Here is a 27,102-nt window from a genome sequence, read left to right as displayed (position 1 = left end):
CCTCTATTCGTTGTTCACCTCTGCTTGTGTATATTAACTGTATGTACAACTATGAACACAAACTCCAACACAAACTCCATGCTGTAGATTTATTTATTTGTTGTACATATAGTCAGGCACACACATAATACATCCCATAATATTACATGCACTATTACATTAGACTTGCACATTTTTATGAACAGCAGATATGTTAATCCCTCTACACTGCACCGTTGGATGAAAATTATTGGTCCTTCACTGAGATGAGGCCAACTCTGTGAGAATCCTGAGACATCTACGGATCTACCAGCTCCAGTTGGACTCTGTGATACTAAAATGAGATCTGAATCTGTGATCCTGTGAGACTGTATATTTGTAATCACTCCCTCAAGTGTCACCCATATGAGGATGGGCTCCCCTTTGAGTCTGGTTCCTCTCAAAGTTTCTTCTTTTACCAATTTAAGGGAGCGTTTCCTTGCCACTGCTGCCTGAGTCACCTCAGACTTGCTCATTGGGGATAAATACACATACATACATACACACATACAGTACATTCACACTGTGAACTATATGACCCCAACCTCCTCAGTTGGGCTATGTGAGGAAAAGAATTCCACTGTGCTGTAATGTATATGTGGCGATATTAAAGGCTTTCATGCCCGTTATATATATATATATATATATATATATCTTGAATTTTTAATATATTTATTCTTTTTATTACTCCTTATGTGTACCTTTTGTTCTATGATTATGTTCTGTAAAGCTGCTTTGAGACAATGTCTATTGTAAAAAGCGCTATACAAATAAACTTGAATTGAATTTAACTTGTTCCTTTGCACATTTTTCTATTTACACTTCTGGTACATACTATGGCATTTCCATAATGGCATTTCATTGCTATTTACCTGCACTATGACAAATGACAAAGTTGCTTGGACTTGCCTATTTGATCATCTTGGAAGCTATTTAGTGCTAGCTGTTGTGCTCAGTTATGTTCACTTAACTGTGAGCAGAGGTGGGAAGTAACGGAGTAAAAATACTTTGTTACTGTTCTTAAGTAAATTTTTCTGGTATCAGTACTTTACTATTTATTTTTCGGACAACTTTTTACTTTTACTCATTACATTTTTACACAAATATCTGTACTTTTTACTTCTTACATTTTCAAAACGGACTCGTTACTTTTAGTATTATTTCTTCTCATTGAGCGCTGTTTCCAGCCTATCATCCTATCATTGTGCGGCTTTTTCCCCATGTGACTGGTGTACTGTATTATTTACTGGCTATCAGACATAGACTAAGGATAGCGGAGCTAACAATGAGCAGCACGCCTACAAAAGGAATGGCTAATGTTAATTCAGAGGGAGTCACCGATGTTAAAATTACTAACAACGAGGACCTTCCTGAACACACATGGCCATATATGAGGGAGATGTTTGTAATAATCGGCGTCAAAAAGGATTCCTGGCGAATGCGTTGTGAATTGTGTCAACCAGGGGCGGTTCTAGCCCTTTTTTAGGGTGGCTTCAGCCCCCTGTCTGTAATCTCAGCCACCCTAAAACTATAAAGATCTTTTTTACTTTCATAAATAAACAATAAAAATGACATTAAAATGCAGAAAATAAAGCAGACAGATTACCGATTAACGTTATAGATAAACGCCTCCAGCTCTGACTGCGCGTGCACGCTGCGCGTACCTGTGCTTCTCCGTTCAAATAAAGCAGACAGCTGACGCACTTTTGAAAAAGTGGTTTTGAAAAAGTTCGTCAGCTGTCTGCTTTATTTGAACGGAGAAGCACAGGTACGCGCAGCGTGCACGCGCAGTCAGAGCTGGAGGTGTTTATCTATAACGTTAATCGGCGGAAAGACGCAAAGACGGCAACCAAAAGCAGTGAAATGTCACTATTCTTATTACCAGAGTTGTCATATATAATATATAATATAAAACTCTTCTTGTTTTAAATTCTCACTGAGGGCTAAACCCCCCTAAAGGTGAAATCCTAGAACCGCCCCTGGTGTCAACCCAAAAACACGAAGTGCTTAATTTAATTAACATTAATTTTGTCATTTGTAAAACATCACAAAAATTTTGAGTTGTTTTCAAGGACAGAGCTGGAATCTCCCTACAGTTTGGGATATGGCCTTGGTGATACACTTGGTATACATTATATTTCCAAAAGTATTGGGTCACCTGACCTTTCCTGCTATATGTGGTTGTTTTCTGATCTCATCCCTACTCAACACCTTTGGGATGAACGTGAACGCTGACTCCACCCTACCTGCCTTTTGTAACACACGTGTGGCTGATGAACACAAATATTCATCAGTTCATCAGCACACTCCAAAATGAAATATTCATATACATACAATATATATATATAAAACATGACCTCCAGTTACCAGCAGGACACTAAACAGGTAGTATTAACGGCAACTTTTTACTTAAGTATATGTCAGAGCCCATACTTCTTTACTTTAACTTGAGTAAAAGAGTGTGGTCACTACTTCTACTTTTACTGGAGTCTTTTTAAAAATGAGTATCTGTACTTCTACTTGAGTAAAGGATGTGTGTACTTTTGCCACCTCTGACTGTGAGTAGAGGAAGACTTCCAGGAAACCTCACCGAGCAGGTAAATAGGGGATTAGACTGAGAATTATGAGATATTTGTGTAGGATCTTGACATATAACATACACACATAACATGAGGACAAATGTGCAAGCCACAATTTTTGGGTCTTTTAAGATTAGATAGAAATCTAATCTTTTACAATCGTTTAAGACTTTTACAATGACTATACTAATAATATGATTTAATCCGATTTAAACTGATATCGAATTTTTTTTTTAATATTTCAATGTCTACAGTATGTGATTACACAATGCTCCTTTTTCCAAGCTAATAGTCAGTAAAATTTTGTTCTCACATGCATAAGAAACTAAGACAGCTGTGGTTAAACAAAATTTCTGTGAATTTGGAATCACTTCTTCTAGTTACACTCTTCCAGGACGTCTTGCATCTTGGTCTGAATGTCTGAAACCTTTGGGCCCCATTCATCCCTGAACTCATCCTTATTATCCTCAGTGACCACATAGTAGGCCATCAGTGCTATGAGGCCGATGTGGAAGAGGTAGGCCAGATAAGAGCATTCTGCCTGCATAATCTTCTTATTCTTATTGCAGTGCTTTAGATAAACTTTCAGTATCGGAATCCCAAAAGTATCCTCGTTTTCCATAATAGAGTCATAGTACCTGTTCAAATTCTGGTGGCCATTTTTTTCTCTATAGATATTCTTGAAATCCTCTCTATAATGCTCACTTTTTTCAGGGTCTGCCCTGATTTTTTCCACCATGTCCTGGAAGCCTTTATATTGGTCCTTGATGTTCTTTTCGAAACCACCATAATGACTCTTAATCTCAGCAATGTGGATCTGGTCCAGCAGCTGCTTGTTCTTCTCAGAGATGCTCTCCAACTTCTCATGAATTTGCTGGAAGTCCTCCTGCTTGTCATCACCCACCAGGCCTTTCTTCGCTGCACCAATCACTTCGGTGACGATGCCAAACAGAGGGTTGAAGGTGGCAGCGAATGAAGACACACTCTCCAACAAACCCAGCACTACGGCTGCAGTCTGTTTGAATTGCCCCTTGTCTGCCATTGATGCAAAGTGGTCGCTAGTTTTTGGTTTAGTTAGCCTTTGGTGATGTGGGGTTCTGAAAAAAGGTGAAAAATTATTAAAGATAGAAAAGAAGAAGTGTATCCTTGAATACACAAATACACCCCGTCATACAATATCTACCTCATTTCTAGGGACTTTACTGTGGAAAACCTCCTGGTAACTTGAGAAAGTAGCTTATAGCCAAACATTGGATGTAGTTTGTTTCACAATGGCTTCAGAAATCAATATTGTTTCCTTTTGGACTTTTTTGGTAATGTTTAATATGTTGTACAATAACAAAATCATGTCAACAACTCATATGAAAAGAATGCACAAATAAGGTGAATGTAATGTCATTGTGTTTCTTATGCAGGATGGACAATTGTTTACCATGCTAAATATCGGAATTTTAACAAAATATACATCTCACGTCAGGTCCATAGCCAGTCTATTGAGGGGGCGGGGGAGGGGTGTGTGTGTGTTATTTTTTCATTTTTTTTTTTTTTTTTTCAAAAAGTGGACCCTTTTGCAGTTTTTCTCCTCCTTTTGTAATAATTATGAGGTTCAAATATTTCATTTTGGTGACCTTTTATGCACTAATGTATGCTGGATTAGCTTGTCTGCTGGTATCTTAACAAGCATGCTTTCTGATGCACCTAACTTATTTATTGCATTGTTGTCAAATTGCTTCCTCATGTACCACCTTTGTCAGTCCATACTAGTGATAGCCAGTTCGTGAACGAATTGTTCTTTTGAACCGGTTCTTTTTAGAGAACTGGATAAACCGGTTCACCAAATCGGACTGATTCTTTCTAAACAGTTCGTGTCTTGAGACAGCGCTGATCCACAAGTTACTAAAGTTACTCACTTTCGGTCATGCCTGACAGCCCCTCCGACTCTAAATAAACTATTATCCCGGAGTATATGTAACTCCTGTACACTGAACTGAGACATATTGTGCTGAGAGAACTGTGAGCTCGAGCTGTTGATACTGTGCATGCGTGAATCACTGAACCGATACAGAGAATCATCAGTACAGAACTGAGAACTGTTTCTTTCGGACGCGTCCGAGAACCGATCAGCTGTTGATACTGCGCATGCTTGAATCACTGAACAGCAGAGGTGGGAAGTAACGGAGTAAAAATACTTCATTACTGTACTTAAGTAAATTTTTCTGGTAACAGTACTTTACTCCACTATTTATTTTTCGGACAACTTTTTACTTTTACTCATTACATTTTTACACAAATAGCTGTACTTTTTACTTCTTACATTTTCAAAACACACTCATTACATTTAGTATTATTTCTTCTCATTGAGTGCTGTATCCAGCCTATCATCCTATCATTGTGTGGCTTTTTCAAAATGTGACTGGTGTATTATTTACTGGCTATCAGACATAGACTAAGGATAGCGGAGCTAACAATGAGCAGCACGCCTACAAAAGGAATGTCTAATGTTAATTCAGAGGGAGTCACTGATGTTAAAATAACTAACAACGAGGACATTCCTGAACACACATGGCCATATATGAGGGAGGAAAAAGGATTCCTGGCGAATGCGTTGCGGAGTGTGTCAACCCAAAAAACACGAAGTGGTTAATTTAATTAACATTAATGTTGTAAAACATCACAATAATTTTGAGTTGTTTTCAAGGACAGAGCTGGAATCTCCCTACAGTTTGGGATATGGCCTTGGTGATACACTTGGTATACATTATTACATTATATTTCCAAAAGTAACGCTGACTCCACTACAGCGAATCATCAGTACACTGAACTGAGAACTGTTTCGTCTGACATACTGAGAACTGATGATGTGTAAATCACTGAACTGATACAACGACAAATGGAAATGTTTATGATTTAATGTCTAATCAGTGTATGAGTGTTTAACTCACTTGCATTAGTTTTTGAAACAACTGATGGAGTGAAAAATATTTTTTTTTTGTAAGTTTTTGTAAATTGATGAAGATTAGTTTATTAACTTTATATCTTTAAGACACGTAAAACACCTACATTTGCACATCAATGCCTGTACTGGGTGTTTTAGTTGCAAAACGTAAATGTAAGAAACGTATTCAAAATTACTGTACAAAGAACTTTTCAAATGTGTTAAATTGATTGTATTAATCATTGTGTCATTGTGAATTATGTCATTATGTCAGGACGTAAAAGAACTGGTGAACTGGATTATTGAACTGGTTCATTAAAACGAACTGTCCGAAAGAACCAGTTTGCGGAAAAGAACCGAACTCTCTATCAATGCCTCTTTGCATGTTGCTGTACTGTATTTGTCTTGTCTAGCTACACGTCCAGCTACAATAATGTTTGATATTAATTTGAAACAGCAACCCAGAATATTTGTCACAAGCATTGATTGAAACAATGACGACAATAATGACATGAAAAAACCCCGACTTAAATTCTGGACCTTTGGCAGTGAGTGGGGGTTCGTTCGAACCACCAGAACCACCCCTGCCTACGGGCTTGCATGTGTACCATAAACATTCATATTATAATCCGCTACTATCACTGCTGTATGTTAGTAGGTTGCTGTTAAATATTTTTATTTTTTAAGCATTAAAAAATTCAAAATGCTAGAACTTGTTCTCAGTTAAAAATCTCAGCATGACCAATAGAGCTTTAATATGCTCGAATCATCAGTAAATATTACAGCTATATTAATAGTTCGTGGAAGCAAGTTGCATACAAAGCAAAGGTTTCATTTCACATTTCACAAAAATGTACACACTGTACATTTGCATTCAAGATTGAATCTTAGGCTGTAAATCTGTCTCTGTTAATACCAACCACTAGCCATTAGCTGAGCTTCTTGTAGCTACTCTGCTATTGAGTCAGGAATTCAAAATATACTGTAGCCAAAATAAACCCTTCTAATACATTCATTTAAAAACCAAGATATACACAATATACAGACCACATCATCATTGTCAGAGTAAGGGTTTACTTTAAAATAAAAACAAGCCAAGAACACGACTCTCAACCATAAACAAAAAAAACATTTGTCTAAACGACAAAGCATACAGTACAATAAACAGGACAAAAGAAAAATGGGCCCAAGCTAAATATCTTACCTGCTATTTTTTTGTACCTGTTTCTTCAATAATATTGCTGTTTGTTTCGTGCAGCTATGATATCAACCGCGGTCTGGAGACAGCATCCTTAGCACTGTGCTATATATGTAGGGAGTGACTCGTGTTTGAGAAATGCTCATTGGTTTTTTTTTTTTTTTTTGGGGGGTGGGGGGTGTTGGGGGTGCTCTGGTGGCTTCCGTCCCCGGCTTCTGAAAATAATGCCTTGAAGCAATTTGTCTTAAATACAATGATGAAATCTTCTCAGCAGGTTTATCAGCCCGCGAGGCTACAAGAGACATAGTGAAAGTAGTATAACTGTTAACAGATAAGTGTTTAATACCATGTGTGCTTATGGTCAATGTTATGGCTCAACACCATCATACACTAGGATGTATGCCACAAATTATCTGTGCTTTTGCATGACCTGTAATTTCTGAAATGTAAAACTAATATATTAATAGCAAATCCCACAAATGCGGCGAGTAGCACAGCAATTACTGATCATGCAAAGTTTTTGTTTACTAAGTCTACTTATTCTTTAAGACAGACTATTTTGTTTGCCATATTCAGGTTATTGATCCTGCTAGACTAATGTGTCATCTGTACTCTGAGTCAAAACCCTTGACTCCAGATGTCCTACAGTACATTGAGACCTAAGCGAGCTTGTGGCCTTTGTTTCCATTTTCCATCTACTGCTACACTCACACACAAGATAGTGGCAGGTGAAGTGGAGCTCTAATGTTGGTTGCATTTGCAAATCACAAGTATGAATTAAATAAACCTTGGAGAATTTGTCAATTTTTATTGAAACTTCATTAGAGAATTTGGCATCACGGAATCACTGTTGGTGTCCCTTCATTGAAAAGAGTAAGAAAAAGGCCACAGTGGATCCTAGCTGCTGAAAAATAATCAAGTACCTTATTTTTCACTGCAGACATGGTTCCTCCAATCATTGGCCTCCAATCATTGGCCTCCAATCACAAGCGAAACTGCCCATACTGCATCACTGCAGACATGCTTCCTTAAATCACGAGTGAAACTGACGATATATATATATAAATATCTATATCTCTCTCTCTCTCTCTCTCTGTATATATATATATATATATATATATATATATATATATATATATATATATATATATATATATGTACATTAACTGAGTGCATTAAAGAGATAAAAGATTGAATGACCTGTAATTTTCTGTTATTTAACTCTGATAAAAGAAATGCTAATTATCGGCCCAAAAATCAGTACACAGAAGCTCTCACACTTCAACCTCCATTTAGATGGATGTACTGTAACTACTAGCTCAACAGTGAAAGACCTGGGTGTTATATTAGACAGTAACTTGTCTTTAAAATCATATTGCCTATATTACAAACACAGTCTTCTTCCACCTTAGAAATATTGCCAAGCTAAGAAACATCCTATCCTTATCTGATGCTGAGAAAGTAGATCATGCATTCATGACCTCTAGACTGGACTATTGTAATGCATTACTAGGTGGTTGTCCTGCATCTTTAATAAATAGGCTACAGTTAGTCCAAAATGCAGCTGCCAGAGTTCTTACCAGGACAAGAAAATATGATTGTATAACCCCAATTTTATCATCTCTACACTGGCTATCTGTTAAGTTTAGAATTGATTACAAACTGCTGCTACTTACATACAAGGCTCTTAATGGTTTAGCTCCCTTGTAGATCTAACTAGTCTTCTAACACATTACAATCCTTCGTGCTCCCTGAGATCACAAAACTACAGGTTACGTATGTAACCCAGTTCCCTGAGAAGGGAACTAGACGCTATGTCGCAGTGCTGTCGCTATGGGAAAGGACACGTGACGGAGTAATTACTCGCCAGTAAGTCCATATAAGGGCATCTACGTCACACTGCTCCAACTTCTATTTGTCTGAAGGAAGCGCGAACGGACGCCCGGGGCATGGCCAGCAACGCAGCGTCTCGTTCCCTTCTCAGGGAACTGGGTTACATACGTAACCAGGTATAGTTCCCTTCGAGGGAACTCGACACTACGTCAGTGCTGACGCTATGGGAACGCCATTACCCACGCCACCACGAACCGCACACCTCATAGGCCTGAATAATGGCCTCCACCACCCAGTGCGCCAGGCGCTGTTTGGAAACTGGATTACCCCTATTCCGGCCCCCAAAACAGACAAAAAGGACGGAGGAGTTACACCACGGGCTAGAGCGGTGGACGCAAGTCCTCAGGGCCCTTACCGGGCAAAGCAAGTGCAGCCTCCCCTGTTCCGCTGACTCATGGGGCTGGGGACAGTAGGCCTGCAGGATGATTGAGTATGAGCATCTTGAACTTGTAAGTCTTCAAAGTACAGTTAAGATCCTTCTTGGGAACAACAAAATATCGACTGTAAAAGCCGTTGTCCCGATCTGGGAGGGGAACATCCTCTATGGCCCCTTTCTCCAGAAGCGAGAGGAGTTCCTCTCGGAGGGACACCGCATGGTGCCCGCCCACGATCGTGGGCAACACGCCCTGGAAACATGGAGGACCCATCTCTGGCTCCGCCTCTGCTAACTCAACCTAGGAACCCCATGATTGAAGCCGCCTCGCCGCCTCGGCAGACACAGGACCCGAACCACTAGGCGCAGCCGAAGCTGAAAATACAGTCAGGCTGGATCAGAGTGTGCGGGGAGGGAATCCCTCACAATGCACGCAGCCGGCTCCCTCTCCCAAACACACAACGCAAAGAAAATGCGCATCGCCCCCGTGATAAAGTGGGGGCACGGATGCATGCATCTCTTAAAGTGCTTTGACTGTAACATATTGCCTAGGCTTTCCCTATTTTTTTTTTCTTTCCCTGCACTATGACAGACAGACAAACGACACACATACACAGAGCGCTTCCTGAAGACAAAGAAAGCTGGAGCAGTGTGACGTAGATGCAATTATATGGACTTACTGGTGAGTAATTACTCCGTCACGTGTCTTTTCAGAGCCATTAAATGGCGTGTGTGCACACAGAGCTTCAGACACAACTTCCTCAAAGAAGCATTCCCATAGCGTCAGCACTGACGCAGCGTCGAGTTCCCTCGAAAGGGAACTCAGGTCTTCTGGTAGTTCCCAGAATTAAAAAATCTTCTAAAGTGTTTTTGTATTTAGCTCCTAAACTTTGGAATAGTCCTCCTAATAGTGTTCAGGGCTCAGACACACTTTCCAAGTTTAAATGTAGATTACAGACATATCTCTTTAGTCAGGCGTACACGCAATACATCCCATAATCTTGTGCTCTAATACATCTGACCAAATGCACATTATCATCTAGTGCTTGCTAATATTACGAACAGCAGCTATGTTAATCCCACTCCACTGCTTCTCTCTTTCTACCCATACCGAGCCATGAAATTTCAGAGTGTCTTCCGTGCCATAAGATTTTTGACCTCCACCGAGATGAGGCAGACTTTGTGAGGATCCTGAGGCATCTAGAGATTTACCAGCTCCAGTTGCACTGTGATATACTAAAGAGGAGATGCCAACTCCATGTGGTCTTTGAGGACCAACCCCCCTAACAACCTCCTCTTCAATACAACATTAGTCAGACTGTATATTTATAATCACACCCTCCAGTGTCACCCATATGAGGATGGGTTCCCCTTTGAGTCTGGTTCCTCCTTCACCATTCAAGGGAGTTTTTCCTTGCCACTGCTGTCTGAGTCACCTCAGACTTGCTTATTGGGTATAAATACAAACACATTTAAATGTATCTAATATTAACCTTTTTTTTCTATTTTTATGTTCTGTAAAACTGCTTTGAGACATTATCAATTGTAAAAACGTATTGCTATACAAATAAATTTGAATTGAATTGATTTAGAGAGTGTGTATTTGGTGTAGGTCTGTGCAGTCCATACAGTGTGTGTGTTGTGCTCAATACAGTTCAGTTCAGTTATCAAGGAGTCTGATCTTGTAGAAAGAAAATGTTACGCATTCTTGTCGTGAGGGCCCGAATGCTTCGGTACTTTATTCCAAATGGCAGGAAGGTGAAGATGGTGTGTGAGGGGTGTGTGGGGTCATCCACAATGCTGCTGGCTTTGCGAATGATGGTGTAAATGTAACACACACTTTGCGGTGTGGTGTAAATTTCCATGATAGAGGGAAGAGAGACTCCAAGGATCTTCTCAGCTGTCCTCACTATCCACTGCAGGGTCTTGCAATCTGAGATAGTGCAGTTCCCAAACCAGACAGTGATGCAGCTGCTCAGAATGTTCTCAGTGGTCCCTCTGTAAAACGTACAGTAGTCAGAATGGGGGGGGGGGGTAGGCTTTTCTCAGCCATTGAAAGAAGATGTTGGGATTTCTTGGTGAAGAAAATCAGGTTCTCTTGGCGATCCATACAGATGATCCGTTGATGTTCAGCGGAGAGTAGTCGCTCTGTACTCTCCTAAAGTCAACATCCATCTCTTTAGTTTTATCAACATTCCGAGACAGGTTGTTGGCTATACACCAGCTGTTGCACCTCCTCAAAGTATGCTCACTCGTCATTCTAGCTGATGAGACCCACCACGGTGGTGCCATCAGCAAACTTGATGATATGATTTGATCTGTACAATGCTGCACAGTAGTGGAAAGTCTAAAAGAAGTGATTTCAATTCAAAGCCTTTCCAACACACCATCTTGCAGGTTGGTTGTTGCACAATTACTGTATTGTACTTCTAGCAGTTGTATACATGAAAACCGGTGTCTCTGGTGTCCATGTACCTACAATAGTTGGGCTAAAAAACGTAAATAGCACCATAGTTGTATACATGAACACCGGTGTCTCTGGTGTCCATGTACCTACAATAGTCAGGCTAAAAAACATAAATAGCATCATATGTAAACATAAGTAGCACCATATTGTATCCAGAGTGGCCGCTGCATGCTACTGCCGCACCGCCATGCAAAAGTTTTGCATACTTTGGGAGAATATGCAAGATTAGTACTTTTTTTTTAGAGAGAACATAAGTGAAAAGGTAAAACTAATTTATTTTAATTTTTTATAGGACTCAAGTTAATACGTAAGGCAAAACCAAATAAAATATTAAACAGAAAATAAGGAAATAAAACCCTGTTCAAAACTTCGCATCCCTTTAGTTCTTGATTTCACATGCTTTGGGTGGCCAGTGGAAAAAAAAACAAATTACTAAACAGGGACCCATACCTTTTTGGCCATGGGCAACCCTGACACTAACAAGACACAGCAATTACTATAAGACAATGCTGGTGGCCTAACGTTGCTCACATTGTGCCACTCCTGCCACTAACCACAACCATGTTGCATCACAGAAGGCTGAAAAAATTAGCAGAGATACCTAGATGACTTCAGTAACTTTAGCAAGATACACCCACATTGATCTATTGTTCCTTGGCAAGTCATCAAGATTTTGTTCCAAAGAAGTATATAGGTATCTACAGTGTTGTAAACATATTAAACATTAGTGAATAGTAGTTGTGTGTGTTGTCTGTAGAAGAGTACAAGTATGTTGGTACATCTGCCATTTTTGCTCAGCTCTATCACTTAATGCCAGACACACCCAGAATTTATTGGGGTGGATTTCTTTGGGTCAATCCTGGCATCCATTAGCTCATATATAGGGAAGAGGGCAGATATTGCTTTTCTAATTTTTATTACACTACCATGTGGTGCACCATGAGCAGCAGCTCAAAAAAGATGCAGATGGCTGGCATCATGTGTCTTGGGGGAATCATATGATAGCATTCACACTCTTTGTCTGGTAGAGAGCCGTCTAATAGGTAGAACTGGCCAAGACCAAATTAGTGAGAAAATGGGCCAAAATATATCAAAATATATAAAATATATGTCATCACTTATTTTTTCATCCACCATTAGATGAATGATCATCAAAAGCAACACAACAGGAACAGGAAGGTGGTCAGATGTGCTCATCTGGCTTTTCTTTTCCAAATTTGCTTAATTGGAATTGATCCTTAAATTTCAGACAAAAATACAGAAGTAACAGACAAAATCAATGCTTTTTATATCATGAGAAAAAAGAAAACTTTCTCTCTGGCTATTTTCTTTGTCTTTTTGTTGAATTCAATTAATAAAGTATAAAAATATCTAATATCAGTGCATTTAATGATCAATAATCAATGATATTAAACTCTTGGAACATATTTTTACTGTAATTAGTTTCAATACAAGTGCATCATGTGACACCATTTGATAGTCAAATAGTAGCTAACTCTAAATATTCAGGAACTCAAGAGAAATATGCAAATTAGTGTGTTGAATCATTAGTCTAGTTACACCTGCAGACACCTGCAGTATTACATTAGCATTTTAGCTTTAAAATGTTTTTTCATGAACCTAAAGAAATAGCCTATAAAACTCAACCATAATTGCTCCTCCCCTATTTAACCAGTCACTGAATGTAATCCTCTAGGAGTGGAGGTTGTATCTATCGTACACTATTCAATCTTCAATAAAGACCAAAAAGACTGAAAGGTGGTGAAGCGCCTATGGAAAAAGCCTCATCAACCTCTACAGCCTCACTGCTCTGAGAAATGTGATGGACTGAGAAGTTGGAGAATGTGAACTATTGGCTGAAGGAGGTGCAAGTGATTACTTTAACATCACAACCAAACACAAATCATAATGTATTCCATTTTCATATGTAATTACCTCAGGGGTTGGAATTATAAAACATTTTGGTAAACAAAAGGTGTATGCTAATTATAATAAGACTTTATCAATATGCTATCATACAAGGATATGTGCATGTCAATATAAATTTAAAGCAATGAAGCAAGAAGGAAAGCAAAACTCAAAAGAGAAGGGCAGCAGACAGCTAAAGGATCTGATGAGGCCGAGTTTGATCTGCTGAGGCTGAAACACTGAAAGTTCATCATGGAACATCTCAGCTTTGATGATGTAAATGACCGTATATGGTTGTGTCACTTTAAATTTTTCTTGAGGATGTTACATGTTTCAGCATCTTTTTTTTGAGCATGTTAGGTTATGCAGCAGGGGGGGTAATGCAAATGTAATAAGATCAGAAGAGAGAAAAGAGCGAAGATTCATGTTCCTGTACAGTCTATGTGCATATATGTGTTTTCCACTGAGCAGAGACTAAATTCTGCTTAATTTCATCTTAGTTCCCTTTGAAATGGGAACTTTATTTATCATATTTTTTTGGATATGAGTCATATTTATTTGTTATGTTGTTTCTTTGCGTACTTTCACGATGCTACGCAAACTAAAGTTTAATGGTGCTCTTCGTGAGCAAAATAAAGAAAGAAGCACCCGTCGGAAACTCTCTGTGTCTCTCTTTATGGATACCAATGGTCAGCTACAGATGATTCTCAATAAAGTCTACTTTGGCATCAAAACCCAAGTCTGGTCATGGAGTTGGTGTTGTCACTATCTTTAGTGATTACCTTACTGTTACCCAGAGAACACAGTATAGATTTAATTCTTTTGAAGTGCTTGTTGTTAATGTTACACTATTGCACATGCGCACGAAGAAATCCCTGATGTCTCTTGCTCTAGCAACCGTGTACAGACCCCCAGGCCCCTACACCGATTTTCTTAGAGAATTCACAGACTTTCTTTCAGACCTATTGGTTAACTTTGATAAAGCATTAATTGTAGGAGACTTTAACATTCATGTTGATGACACAAACAATGCTTTAGGACTCACATTTTTGGACTTACTAAACTCACTTGGACTTGAACAAAACATCACTAAAGCAACTCATTGTCGTAATCATACACTAGATTTACACTACCTTTAAACACAAACGACCTAGATGTAATGACTAACAGCATAGGCGCTATATTCACTAGCACATTAGACACTGTTGCCCCAATCCGGTTACAGAAAGTTAGAGATAAAATGCTTGCACCGTGGTATAGTAGTCACACACCCTCAAGAGTGAAACCCGTAACCTCGAGTGAAAGTGGAGAAAAACTAAATTAGAGGTTTTTAAAATTGCGTATAAGGACAGTATGTCCAGCTATAGACAGGCTCTAAAAGCTGCCAGGGCTGAGCACCTAAGCAAACTCATAGAAAATAACTAGAACAACCCCAGGTTTTTATTTAACACAGTGGCTAGATTAACAAAAAACAGAAATCTGAACACACTTCCACAGTTCAGAGCTAATAGGTTTGATTGTGAAATTTGTTTGAGTTGATGAGATCTATTTACATACCAACTCTCGTACATGTGCGTACATGTTTGGCCAATCTGTGCACCAATATTTATTTTTCCAATTCAGGGGGCGCTACAGAGCCCTACTGCCATGCCTATGTTCCAGCCTTTGACTGGTCCTAATGGCAGACGACGTTGAAGTCTGTGCCAAATTTCCAGTGTTTTCGAGCATTTTAAGGCGCCCAAAGTGCATGCCAAGAGCTTAAATATGCCTGAAAAAGAAAGTAAAGTTTGACGCGTTGCCATGGGAACAGCGTTCGAGATATCAAAAATCCCTACGCAAATTATCATCTAAAATGTCTCGGCGTCATGTTCACCACTTTTTGTGTCAATTGCATGAATTCCCTAGGAGGAGTATTTAAAAGTTCATTGCATGCAACTGTGAAAAAATCTACCTTTATGACTGACACACTTCCTGGGGCCTGTTGGTGGCGCTATACCCAGAACCCACAATAAGCACATCGCTGCGATTGGAATCCTTGGCCGAACATACAGACCGCGTGTCATCACAATAAAACATTTTTTACTTTAGATATTAGACACTTCCTGTTTCTCTGAATTCGCCTAACTTAGTCGCCTCGCCATGGCAGCACCGTTCGAGATATCAAAAATCCCTTCGCAATTTAGTAAGTGCAACGACTCGGCATCATGTTCACCACTTTTGGTGTCAATCACATGAATTTCCTAGGAGAAGTATTTAAAAGTTCACCGCATGCACTTATAAAACAATCCAAAATGGCTGACTTCCTGTCGGGCGGAGCTCATAGTTTAGAGCACGAAAGTTGTTCGGGTCAATGAGATCTATATGTGTACCAACTCTCGTACATGTGCGTACATAATTGACCGATCTGTGCACAAATGTTTGCTTTTTCATTACAGGGGGCGCTACAGAGCCCCCCTGCCACACCCGAATTGCAGCCTTTGCCCAAGCCTAGCGTCATACGACTCTGACGTTTTCGAGCATGTTAAGGGAGCCCAATTGGCCAATGAGTGCTAAAAAAAAATTTAAAAAAGAAAAATAATAATAATAATAATAATAATAATAATAATAATAATAATAATAATAATAATAAAAAACCCGAGCAAAAACAATAGGGCTTCGCACCATTCAGTGCTCGGGCCCTGATAATAATAAACCCGAGCAAAAACAATAGAGCTTCGAGGCCCTAATAAGGAAAAAAAATACTCCCAATCGGCCAGTCCAGGCTAAAGCTATCCTGCTGGGTCCTAGTGAGGTGGAATCTTGTCATGAACGCGGGATAAAAACGGACCCAAACACAGAATAGCAAAATAAACAGGTTTTAATAACATAAGAACACGAAACACGACACGGACTAGAGACAGGACAAGACAACAGTAGATTCCGCACTGCACAAGGCAACACGGCACAGTTAAATAGACAGGTTAATCACAATAAGAAACAGGTGTGAAGACAGGGAGGAGCAGATGAATGCGGGGCAGACACGTGACGAGGAATGTAAACACATGCACGTGGCCACGTGGCCTGTTTGTCTTGTGTGCGGAGCTAACGTGTCTGTAACGAAATATAACATAAGAAGACACTATAAAACGAAACATTATGAGAAGTATAAGGACCTGGACGTAAAGCAGAAGCTCCAGAAGGCAGAGGAGATGAAAAAAGTCTGGTTTCCCGGCAGATTATGTTCATGAAAGCAAAATGAAAATGTGAAGCTGCTGTAAAGGCTGTAAAGCTTTATTGTGGCAGCAGAGATGGCAAAATCTGCCCGGCCCTTTAATGAGGGAGAGTTTGTCAAAAAGTGTATGGTCAAAGTTTGGAAATGAACACCACTGATGTGTCTTTTATTTCAAATTTAATTTCTTATGTGTTTGTTATATCAAGCTCTGGTTGTTCCAAATCCTGTGCTTAAGCAAAACTAAAGTTTGTTTCAATATGAAAAAGGTTGAATATTACATATCAGTTGCAGTTAATTTTTCAATAAATATTCAGTTTGGCGTGTGACTTTATCTCAATTTGATATTTTGGCCCACTGTGAATTTGAGTTTGACACCCCTGATCTATACACTCAAAATCTAATGGCATATGTTGAACATTTTTCACATATACCACTTTTTTGACCTGGAGAAGGTGAGCGAGTGTTTTTATTTTAGGAGCAGATCCCAGTGATATACCACCTCTCTAAACAACCAGACTAAACAAATGAAATTAAAGCAGTATTAGGCCTAAAAGTCAACTGGTTATTTGAAAGAACCACTAAGGTCCATGTCTGGCACCTTTATCTTTATTAAAAGGGATGAGAATATACTAGTGCATACATTAGTACATTCATATTTTCATGATCAACGCACCTGCCTCACCTCCTCACTCGCAACGGAGAGAAACATCTCCGGAATATTGAACACTTCCGGACTACACTTCCCACCGCACTCCGCTCAGTCTAAAAATAAGTAATAAACCCGCGCTTAAATAAGGGAATGAACTTGACCTCATTGCGAAGTCTCTACTTGCTTCCGCAGTCATTCTGAGCGTTTTCTGATTGTTTGTTTCTAGTGTTTTGACTTTGTTTCTGTTACCTGTCTCTCTGATTGTTTGCTGCCTGTCCTGACCTTCTACCTGTCCCTTGATTCTGATTCTGCCTTTTCTCTGACATTGTGTTTGCCGTGCTTGACCCTGCCTGTCTGTTCTGCCAAGATTATTAAACACGCTGCAAATGGATCCATACGACTCCGCCTCGTTACAGAAGACTTCGCTACTGAGTGATCCAGCAACCGCCTTCCCCACGTTTGAACATTTCCTCTCCCAATTTCGCGCTGTCATCGAGCACTCCGCCACAGGTGAAAGCACAGAGAAGCGTTTGTTGGTCGTATCTCAGGGCGATCGTTCCGCCACTGAGTACGCTTTGACATTCCGTACGCTTACCGCCGAGACAGGTTGGGGAGAGAGACCACTGAAGGTGATATACCGCAAAGGGCTGCATCCGGATCTACAAGCTGAGCTTGCCTACTGTGATGAAGGGAGGGATTTAACGGAGTTCATTGACCTGTCCATCTGCATCGATAATTTGATGCGGACGCGTCGACCTCCCACAGACACCGCCCGACATGTGCGCGAACCCCTTCGTGAAACCCGACCGGCGGATCCTGAGCCCATGCAGCTCGACACACAACGCACCTCACGCCTGAGGAGAGAGCAAGATGCTTCTGCTTACAGCTCTGCCTCTATTGCGGAGAAGCCGGACACAGACTGGCCGCCTGCCCCAACAAGCCTTCCGGCAGACGGAGCACATCGGTGAGTCCTGATCCGCTCGTTCCTCAATCTCCACCCTGCACGGTGGTGCAAGTACAAATACGGGGGAGAATGATTAATCTGTCCGTGCTAATCGATTGCTGCGGGTAATTTTATGTCACGGGAGTTTGCTCAAGCTTATGACGTGCCGGTAACCCCGTGGGCTGTTCCTTTGGCAGTGGAGGCGGTAGACGGCAGGCCGCTCAGTGAGGGCCAGATCACTCACATCTCCAGGAGTCTCCAGCTGCAGGTGGGCCCTCACCACTAAGAATACCTGCCTTTTCACATCATCCGCTCCCCACGTCACGTCCTCATCCTAGGCCTCCCCTGGCTCCAACTTCACAACCCTGTTATCTCCTGGAGAGACCTGCACATCTCAAGCTGGGACAAAGCATGCCGCTGACATCAGCCACTCCCTACAGAAACCCCACAACCCAGCGCCACACTTTCTGTATGCTCCGCCTCCACCGCCTCCGAACTCCCAGCGGAGTACCAAGACCTGATGGAAGCCTTCAGCAAAACCCGGGCCACCGAACTACCACCGCACCGGCCTAGTGACTGCGCCATAAAGCTCCACTCCACCCAGAGGGAGAATCTTTCCGCTGTCACAGCCAGAGACAGCGGCCATGAAAGCTTACATCAAGGAGGAGCTCCAGAAGGGCTTCATCTGACCCTCTGTCTCCCCGGCATCCTCCGGATTCTTCTTCGTGAAGAAAAAAGATGGAGGTCTCCGCCCATGGATTGACTACCGGGTGCTGAATGACATGACAGTCAAGTTCCGGTATCCTCTCCATCTCGTGCCGTCGGCTCTCAAGCAGCTCTGCCAGGCCCGATACTTCACAAAACTGGATTTACGCAGCGCTTATAACCTCATCCGGATCAGAGTGGGGGATGAATGGCAGACCGCCTTTTCGACTCAATCAGGCCACTATGAATATTTGGTCATGCCTTTTGGCCTTTCGAACAGTCCTGCCTTGTTCCAGTAATTCATTAATGACGTGTTCCGCGACATGCTGGACCGCTGGGTGGTCGTTTACATTGATGACATCCTCATATATTCAGAAACCATGGAGGAACACATCCAGCACGTACAGGCAGTCCTTAAACGCCTCATCCAACACCGTCTGTAAGCCAAGGCCGAAAAATGCGAGTTCCACCGAACCTCCACGACCTTCCTAGGCTTAGTCATCTCAGCCGAGGGGGTTGCTATGAACGACTCCAAGGTGCGCGCGGTGCTACAATGGCCCCGACCGCAGAGCTTGAAGGAGTTACAGCACTTCCTGGGGTTCGCAAATTTCTACCGCTGCTTCATTCGCGGTATCAGTACGATTGTGGCCCCGCTCACCTCTATGACCAGAAAGGCGTCTACTCGGCTTACCTGGTCCCCTGAAGCTATAATGGCATTCCGGCGCTTGAAAGCGAGCTTCACCTGGCTCCCATCCTCCACCACCCGGATCCAAACTGGCCGATCATAGTAGAGGTGGCCGCCTCCAACACGGGAGTGGGGGCCGTACTGTCTCAACACCAGGGCCCGGCCAACAAGATGTTTCCATGTGCATTATCCTCACCGTGATCGAACGGTTCTCCAAAGCCTGCCGTCTGATCCCCCTGCCGAAACTTCCCACAGCCTTTGAGACCATGGAGGCATTGTGCAACTTTGTTTTCCGGTTCTATGGCCTACCCGAGGATATCGTGTCTGACCGGGGTCCCCAGTTCACCTCACGAGTCTGGTCGGCATTCTTCAAACAGCTCAACGTGAACATCAGTCTCACTTTGGGGTACCACCCACAAGCCAACGGACAGACGGAATGGCTGAACCAAGACCTCATCCGGTTCCTACGCTCTTACTGCCACAATAACCAGACCGACTGGAGCAAGTACTTGATGTGGGCCGAGTATGCTCAGAATTCTCTCCTCAAGCCCGCCACAGGCCTAACCTCATTCCAGTGTGTCCTGGGCTTCCAGCCGCATCTATTTCCCTGGGAAGGGGGGGGGGGCGGCGCTCTGTCATGATCAATGCACCTGCCTCACCTCCTCACTCGCAACGGAAAGAAACATCTCCGGAATATTGAACACTTCCGGACTACACTTCAAACCGCACACCGCTCAGTCTAATCACGGCGCCGGCTGTTCACCATCAGTTGACACGCTTAAATAAGGAAATGAACTTGACCTCATTGCGAAGTCTCGACTTGCTTCCGCAGTCATTCTGAGTGTTTTCTGATTGTTTGTTTCTAGTGTTTTGACTTTGTTTCTGTTACCTGTCTCTCTGATTGTTTGCTGCCTGTCCTGACCTTCCGCCTGTCCCTTGATTCCGATTCTGCCTTTTCTCTGACATTGTGTTTTCCGTGCTTGACCCTGCCTGTCTGTTCTGCCAAGATTATTAATGCTGCAAATGGATCCATACGACTCCGCCTTGTTACACATATAATCATTCACTAAGATAATTTTTTTTGCAATGTTGATATTAACAGTCAGTGCTTAGCATCCAACATATTCTATATATATTATATTTTTCTACCAGCACATACAGCTAATTTAAATGATTCATTTCATCCACTCCTTCAAATTATCTATCTTTTCTTAAAACAGTGCATTTATTGTGGTTGGGTCCCTAGCTGCTTAACTGCGATGTTTTTGTGATGGTCCCAAATTCAGAGTGCATGCTACAGTATGTGCAAAAAAGTGCAGGACACAGAACCTGTGCTCTATATCTGACATCCCTGATCTGAATGTGTCTAGCCTATTTGGTTTCTTAAACACAAACTAAGTCTCTATTGTGGAATAACTTACAGCTTGATACAGCATTTCTATGCCCAGGTCATCTTAACATGTAAATCTCTGGGACAATAAGTGGAGACCAGCAAGGTGAACAGATATATGCTTTAGAATGTGCTAAAAAAACAACATGATTCCTTTATCAGTATGTAGATATTTATTCATCTACATGATAAATCAATTAATGTTTTCCAAACAACGAAACCTGTGTAATCAGCGAGCTTAGTGCAGAAGAAAGGAGCTTTCCAAGTAAGGGACAAAGTGGTGCGGAAACCCGGGAGGAGGTACGAGACACAGCTATAAAAACCTTCCTGCTCTGTTTGACCTGCACATAGAACAACAGCTACACCTCCACGACTTCACTAAGGAGCAGGACAGATGGGTTCAGATGCTAATACCTTCGACCTAAAGTCAGCCTGCACGTGATGCACAATAACATGTCCTACACCGATACAAAAAATCTCTGCACATCAGTAGTGACGAGCTGCTTTACCAGTAAATTTCCTTAGAAATCTCCACCTGAGAAAACACGTTACCCTGCTGTCACACAAAGGTGCGTTAGTTCAGTGCTGTTTACTGCTTAACATTGCAGACTTTTATTTAGAACAAGCTATCAAACATTTTCTGTTTGTTTTTTCTTTGGTGAACCTTTTTGTGTGCAGAAATTAGAACTACACCTTGAGACACAAGAGATCTGAACAAATTCATTTAAATGAGGCAACGTGGTTGTATTTGATTGGATTTCATACAATTAAATATAAAGTTTATTAAAAATATATATAAATATTAACTGCTGTAACTATAATCTCGATCTTCAGAACTTATTTTATACTGAAGTCTTGCAAATTGTTGCACAATTATAAATAATATTTTCGATGAAGAATGAGAATGAGGGATGAGAATCAGCACCTCCAAGTCCGAGGCCATGGTTCTCAGCCGGAAAAGGGTGGTTTGCCCCCTTCAGGTTGGTGGAGAGCTCCTACCTCAAGTGGAGGAGTTTAAGTATCTTGGGGTCCTGTTCACGAGTGAGGGAAGGATGGAGCGGGAGATCGACAGGCGGATCGGTTTATCTTCTGCAGTGATGCGGTCGATATACCGATCTGTTGTGGTGAAGAAAGAGCTGAGCCGCAAGGCGAAGCTCTGTATTTACCAGTCGATCTACGTTCCTACCCTCACCTATGGTCATGAGCTTTGGGTCATGACCGAAAGGACAAGATCCCGGATACAGGCGGCCGAAATGAGTTTCCTCCGCAGGGTGGCTGGGCGCACCCTTAGAGATAGGGTGAGGAGCTCAGTCACTCGGGAGGAGCTCAGAGTAGAGCTGCTGCTCCTCCACATTGAGAGGGGTCCGCTGAGGTGGCTCGGGCATCTGTTTCGGATGCCTCCTGGACGCCTCCCTGGGGAGGTGTTCCGGGCATGTCCAACCGGGAGGAGGCCCCGGGGAAGACCTAGGACACGCTGGAGGGACTATGTCTCTTGGCTGGCCTGGGAACGCCTCGGTATTCCCCCGGAAGAGCTGGAGGAAGTGTCTGGGGAGAGGGAAGTCTGGGTGTCCCTGCTTAGACTGCTGCCCCCGCGACACGGCCCAGGATAAGCGGTAGAAAATGGATGGATGGATTTTCGATGAAACCAGAGATGCAACTTCATGTGAATACCTGTATGTGGTTCTGATTAATATCTTTATTAAGACTTTAACAAGAAGTTGGTGTTGCTTCACGTGCAAGGTTTTTATTCTATTAAATATGATTGAATACACTGGAACAAATTTTTTTATTGCAAACCTTAAAGCGTCTTAGTGATGAATTACTGTCATTGCTTACAGTAAAAACTGGTCTCACTGACAAAGGAAACTGTTATTATTCCTGCTCTCACCTGCCCACAAAATATGAACAACCTGCAGGAGTTATTCAAGCCTGATATCTAAGCACTCGCCTACATTTCCTGTGTTATAAAAGTCTTACACAATCTATATCTCTAATTTCAAACAGATAACAAACGTTCAAAAACTTTCAACTTTTTACTATGAATACCTTTGTTTGTTTAAACAAAATGATGTAGGCATATGAATGTCTCACTGAAGGTTTTCTATAAATTTTTACAGGATATTTAGTTGAAACTAGAAATATGGATTTATAAGACTTGAATCCACAGAGACAGGAAATGGGGAAAATGTGAGTGAGTGCTTAGATAACAGGATTGAATCAAAATATCTGTTACTGGAATAGCTCTATAATGCACTATATTCCATTAACAGAGCTCCATAATGGAATGGAAAGCACTACTGAGACTGACCGGCCAACTCATTACTGGTACCGCACTCCATGTAAGTGAGGAAACTTGATATCCATCCATCCTCCCATCCACCCATCCATTTTCTACCGCTTATCCGGGCCGGGTCGCGGGGGCAGCAGTCTAAGCAGGGATGCCCAGACTTCCCTCTCCCCATACACTTCCTCCAGCTCTTCTGAGGCTCACAATAAATGATCAAATTTAAGATTAAAAAAAAAACTTATTTATAATATCATTATTTTCAGCTTTCCTTTTTTTTTTTCCTTCAAATAGCTCTGGCAAAGATTGGATGTGTGTTTGGGATCATTGTCCTGTCATTGTCCTAGTATGGACTGTCCAATTTGTCTCAATCCAGATGGTATGGCATGTCTCTGGAGAATACTATGGTAACCCTCTTTATTGAGTATTTGGTCACCCTGTATAGGTCACCAACTCTAGAGCCCACAAAACACCCCACACTATAAAATGTCTGCCTCCATGCGTGACAATTGGTGCTACACAGTCTGGCATCACCTTCTTACCAGTTCTGAGACGCACAAAAAAATCTTTGTTTAGAAACAAAAATATCAAACTTTGATTCATCACACCACAAGACCTTTCTACAGTCAGCAACAATCATATATTTGGATTCCTTTTCCCAAAGAATCCTTTTGACCTTGTTTGGTCTCAGCAGCGGTTTCATAGCAGCCACATGCCCCATCGATCCAGCTTCCTGAAGTCTCCTCTGCACTGTTGACACTGGCACAGCTTTATTTTATTAAGCTGTGCTGTGATTTCTGGTGCACTTAGCTTTCTGCTACGTAGGCTGAAGACTCTTATAAACATCTCCTCTGATTTTGTTGTTGATTGAGGTCTACCAGTTCTTTTCAGGATTTTTTGTTTGTCTTGTGTGCGGAGCTAACGTGTCTGTAACGAAATATAACATAAGAAGACACTATAAAATGAAACATTATGAGAAGTATAAGGACCTGGACGTAAAGCAGAAGCTCCAGAAGGCAGAGGAGATGAGAAAAGTCTAGTTTCCCGGCAGATTATGTTCATGAAAGCAAAATGAAAAAGTGAATCTGTTGTAAAGGCTGTAAAGCTTTATTGTGGCCGCAGGGTCAGCAAAATCTGCCCGGCCCTTTAATGAGGGAGAGTTTGTCAAAAAGTGTATGGTCAAAGTTTGCGAAATGAACACCACTGATGTGTCTTTTACTTCAAATTTCTTATGTGTTTGTAATATCAAGCTCTGGTTGTTCCAAATCCTATGTTTAAGCAAAACTAAAGTTTGTTTCCATATGAAAAAGGTTGAACATAATTTTTCATGTTGAACGTAATTTTTCAATAAATATTTAGTTTGGCCCGTGACTTTATCTCACTTTGATATTTTGGCCCACTGTGAATTTGAGTTTGACTCCCCTGATCTACACACTTAAAATCTAATGGTATATGTTGAACATTTTTCACATATACCACTTTTTTGACCAGGAGATGGCGAGCGAGTGTTTTCATTTTAGGAGCAGATCCCAGGGATATACCACCTCCCTAAACAACCAGACTAAACAAATGAAATAAAAGCAGTATTAGGCCTGAAAGTCAACTGGTTATTTTAAAAGAACCACTAAGGTCCATGTCTGGGATGTTCATCTTTAGAAAAAGGGATGAGAATATACAAGTACATCCATTAGTACATTCATATAATCATTCACTAAGATAAGATTTTTTGCAATGTTGATATTCAGTCAGTGCTTAGCACCCAACATATTCTATATATATTATATTTTTCTACCAGCACATACAGCTAATTTAGATGATTCATTTCATCCACTCCCTCAAATTATCTTTTCTAAAAACAGTGCATTTATTGTGGTTGGGTCCCTAGCTGCTTAACTGTGATGTTTTTGTGATGGTCCCAAATTCAGAGTGCATGCTACAGTATGTGCAAAAAAGTGCAGGACACAGAACCTGTGCTCTATATCTGACATCCCTGATCTAAATGTATCTTACCTAAACTAAATCTCAATTGTCCCATGTAAGGGACAAAGAGGAAATGATACTGATAGAGAGAACAAAGTAAATAAAGCAAGAACTCCTATAAAAAAAATGAGTATTGTAGACCAAACTGCATTCGAATGTGTGAGAAGTGTGAAGTGATTTGATTTGAGAAGTAATTTGATCACTGATATCAATTACAGCAGGCTGAGAGAGCTTGATCTACTAAATTGAATCAGAATTTCAACCAGTGGTGCAGAAACCCGGGAGGAGGTACGAGACACAGCTATAGAGACCTTCCTGCTCTGTTTGACCTGCACCTAGAACAACAGCTACACCTCCACGACTTCACTAAGGAGCAGGACAGATGGGTTCAGATGCTAATACCTACAACCTAAAGTCGGCCTGCACGTGATGCACAATAACATGTCCTACACTGATACGAAAAATCTCTGCACATCAGTAGTGACGAGATGCTTTACCAGTCAATTTCCTTAGAAAACTCCAACTGAGAAAACACGTTACCCTGCTGTCACACAAAGGTGTGTTAGTTCAGTGCTGTTTACTGCTTAACATTGCAGAATTTTATTTAAAACAAACTATCAAACATTTAGTGTTTGTTTTTTTCTTTGTTGAACCTTTTTGTGTGCAGACATTAGAACTACACCTTGAGACACAAGAGATCTGAACAAATTCATTTAAATGTCTGAGGCAACGTGGTTGGATTTGATTGGATTTCATACAACTAAATATAAAGTTTATTTAAAAAAAAGATAAATATTAACTGCTGTAACTATAATCTTGATCTTCAGAACTTATTTTATACTGAAGTCTTGCAAATTGTTGCACAATTATAAATTTGATTTCGATGAAACCAGAGATGTAACTTCATGTGAATACCTGTATGTGGTTTAACTTTAACAAGAAGTTGGTGTTGGTTCACCTGCAATTTATTCTATTAAATGTGATTGAATACACTGGAACAATTTTTTTTATTGCAAACCTCATCAAAGACTCATTACAGCTTCATAATGGAATAGAAAGCACTACTTAGACTGACCGGCCAACTCATTACTGATACCGCACCTCCTGTAAGTGAGGACGTACAGCAGAAGTGGTATATAAGTATATAATATTTAAGCACTAATATTTGTATTCTGTATCACAGATTGACAAAAATGAAGACTTCAATGAGGTTCTGTTGAGACTTTTTACCACAAGAAATTTAGAAATTTAGTGTTTGGTCCTGCAGGCTATTTGTTAGTACTGTACTTCAAGTACAAAAGGCTACAGCATGGGACAGAGCTTTTTCTCACAGTGCCCACAGTTATAGAACAGATTTCCAATTAGTGTCTGGGACTCAGACACAGTCTCAGTATTTAAGTCCAGGCTAAAAACACATTTGTTTAGTCTAGCTTTTTATGAATAGCTTTTCTTAGGTAAATGGGTAGATCTGGAGGTTTCATGGGCATAGAGTGTTTGGTGAACTGGGATCTCGCTTACCACCATTGCAAGTCGCTCGGGTTCGCAGACTGTGGAGTGATGGGACACTTTACATCCCAGGAAGCCCTCATGTCTGTCACGCCTTCTGACTCTAGCGTTTTAGATATGCTATCATAGCTAGTCTTCCCAGAGTCCCTGTCTGCACTATGCACATAATTTACATTGTCCATAACCTAATTACAGTCATACCTAACAATTTTTCTCTCTCTGTGTCAAGCTGTATATGCCCAAGCTTTCACGAAGCTAGTTCATCAATCCTGATGTTCTACAGCTGGCTGGAGTCTCGTCACCTGGTGGGCACCTTTCCAGGGATTGATCTTCATGGTCCAGTAGCCAGTGTCTCATGGGATTGTTGTGGATAAAGAT

The 27,102-nt window shown here is 41.1% G+C and overlaps 1 protein-coding gene across 1 annotated transcript; it reads right to left on the bottom strand.

Moving 5' to 3' along the window:
• Nucleotides 1-2,450: 2,450 nt before the first annotated feature.
• On the bottom strand, nucleotides 2,451-6,846 carry LOC113649851 (protein rapunzel-like). Its single transcript, XM_027157860.2, has 2 exons — nucleotides 6,737-6,846; nucleotides 2,451-3,694 (listed from the first exon to the last, which is right to left on the bottom strand). The coding sequence occupies exon 2, from the start codon at nucleotides 3,637-3,639 to the stop codon at nucleotides 2,974-2,976; it is 666 nt and encodes a 221-aa protein (XP_027013661.1). The 5' UTR covers nucleotides 3,640-3,694; nucleotides 6,737-6,846; the 3' UTR covers nucleotides 2,451-2,973.
• Between the last annotated feature and the right edge of the window lie 20,256 nt (nucleotides 6,847-27,102).

The sequence above is a fragment of the Tachysurus fulvidraco genome, chromosome 25, assembly GCF_022655615.1.
Source record: "Tachysurus fulvidraco isolate hzauxx_2018 chromosome 25, HZAU_PFXX_2.0, whole genome shotgun sequence".
NCBI classification, from domain to species: Eukaryota; Metazoa; Chordata; class Actinopteri; order Siluriformes; family Bagridae; genus Tachysurus; species Tachysurus fulvidraco.
Note: the sequence above shows the minus strand (reverse complement) of the source record. Positions and strands in the feature narration are given on the sequence as shown.

What these genes read in the sequence shown, in the direction of transcription:
- LOC113649851 (XM_027157860.2), bottom strand. Translation starts at nt 3,639, where the DNA reads ATGGCAGACAAGGGGCAATTCAAACAGACTGCAGCCGTAGTGCTGGGT.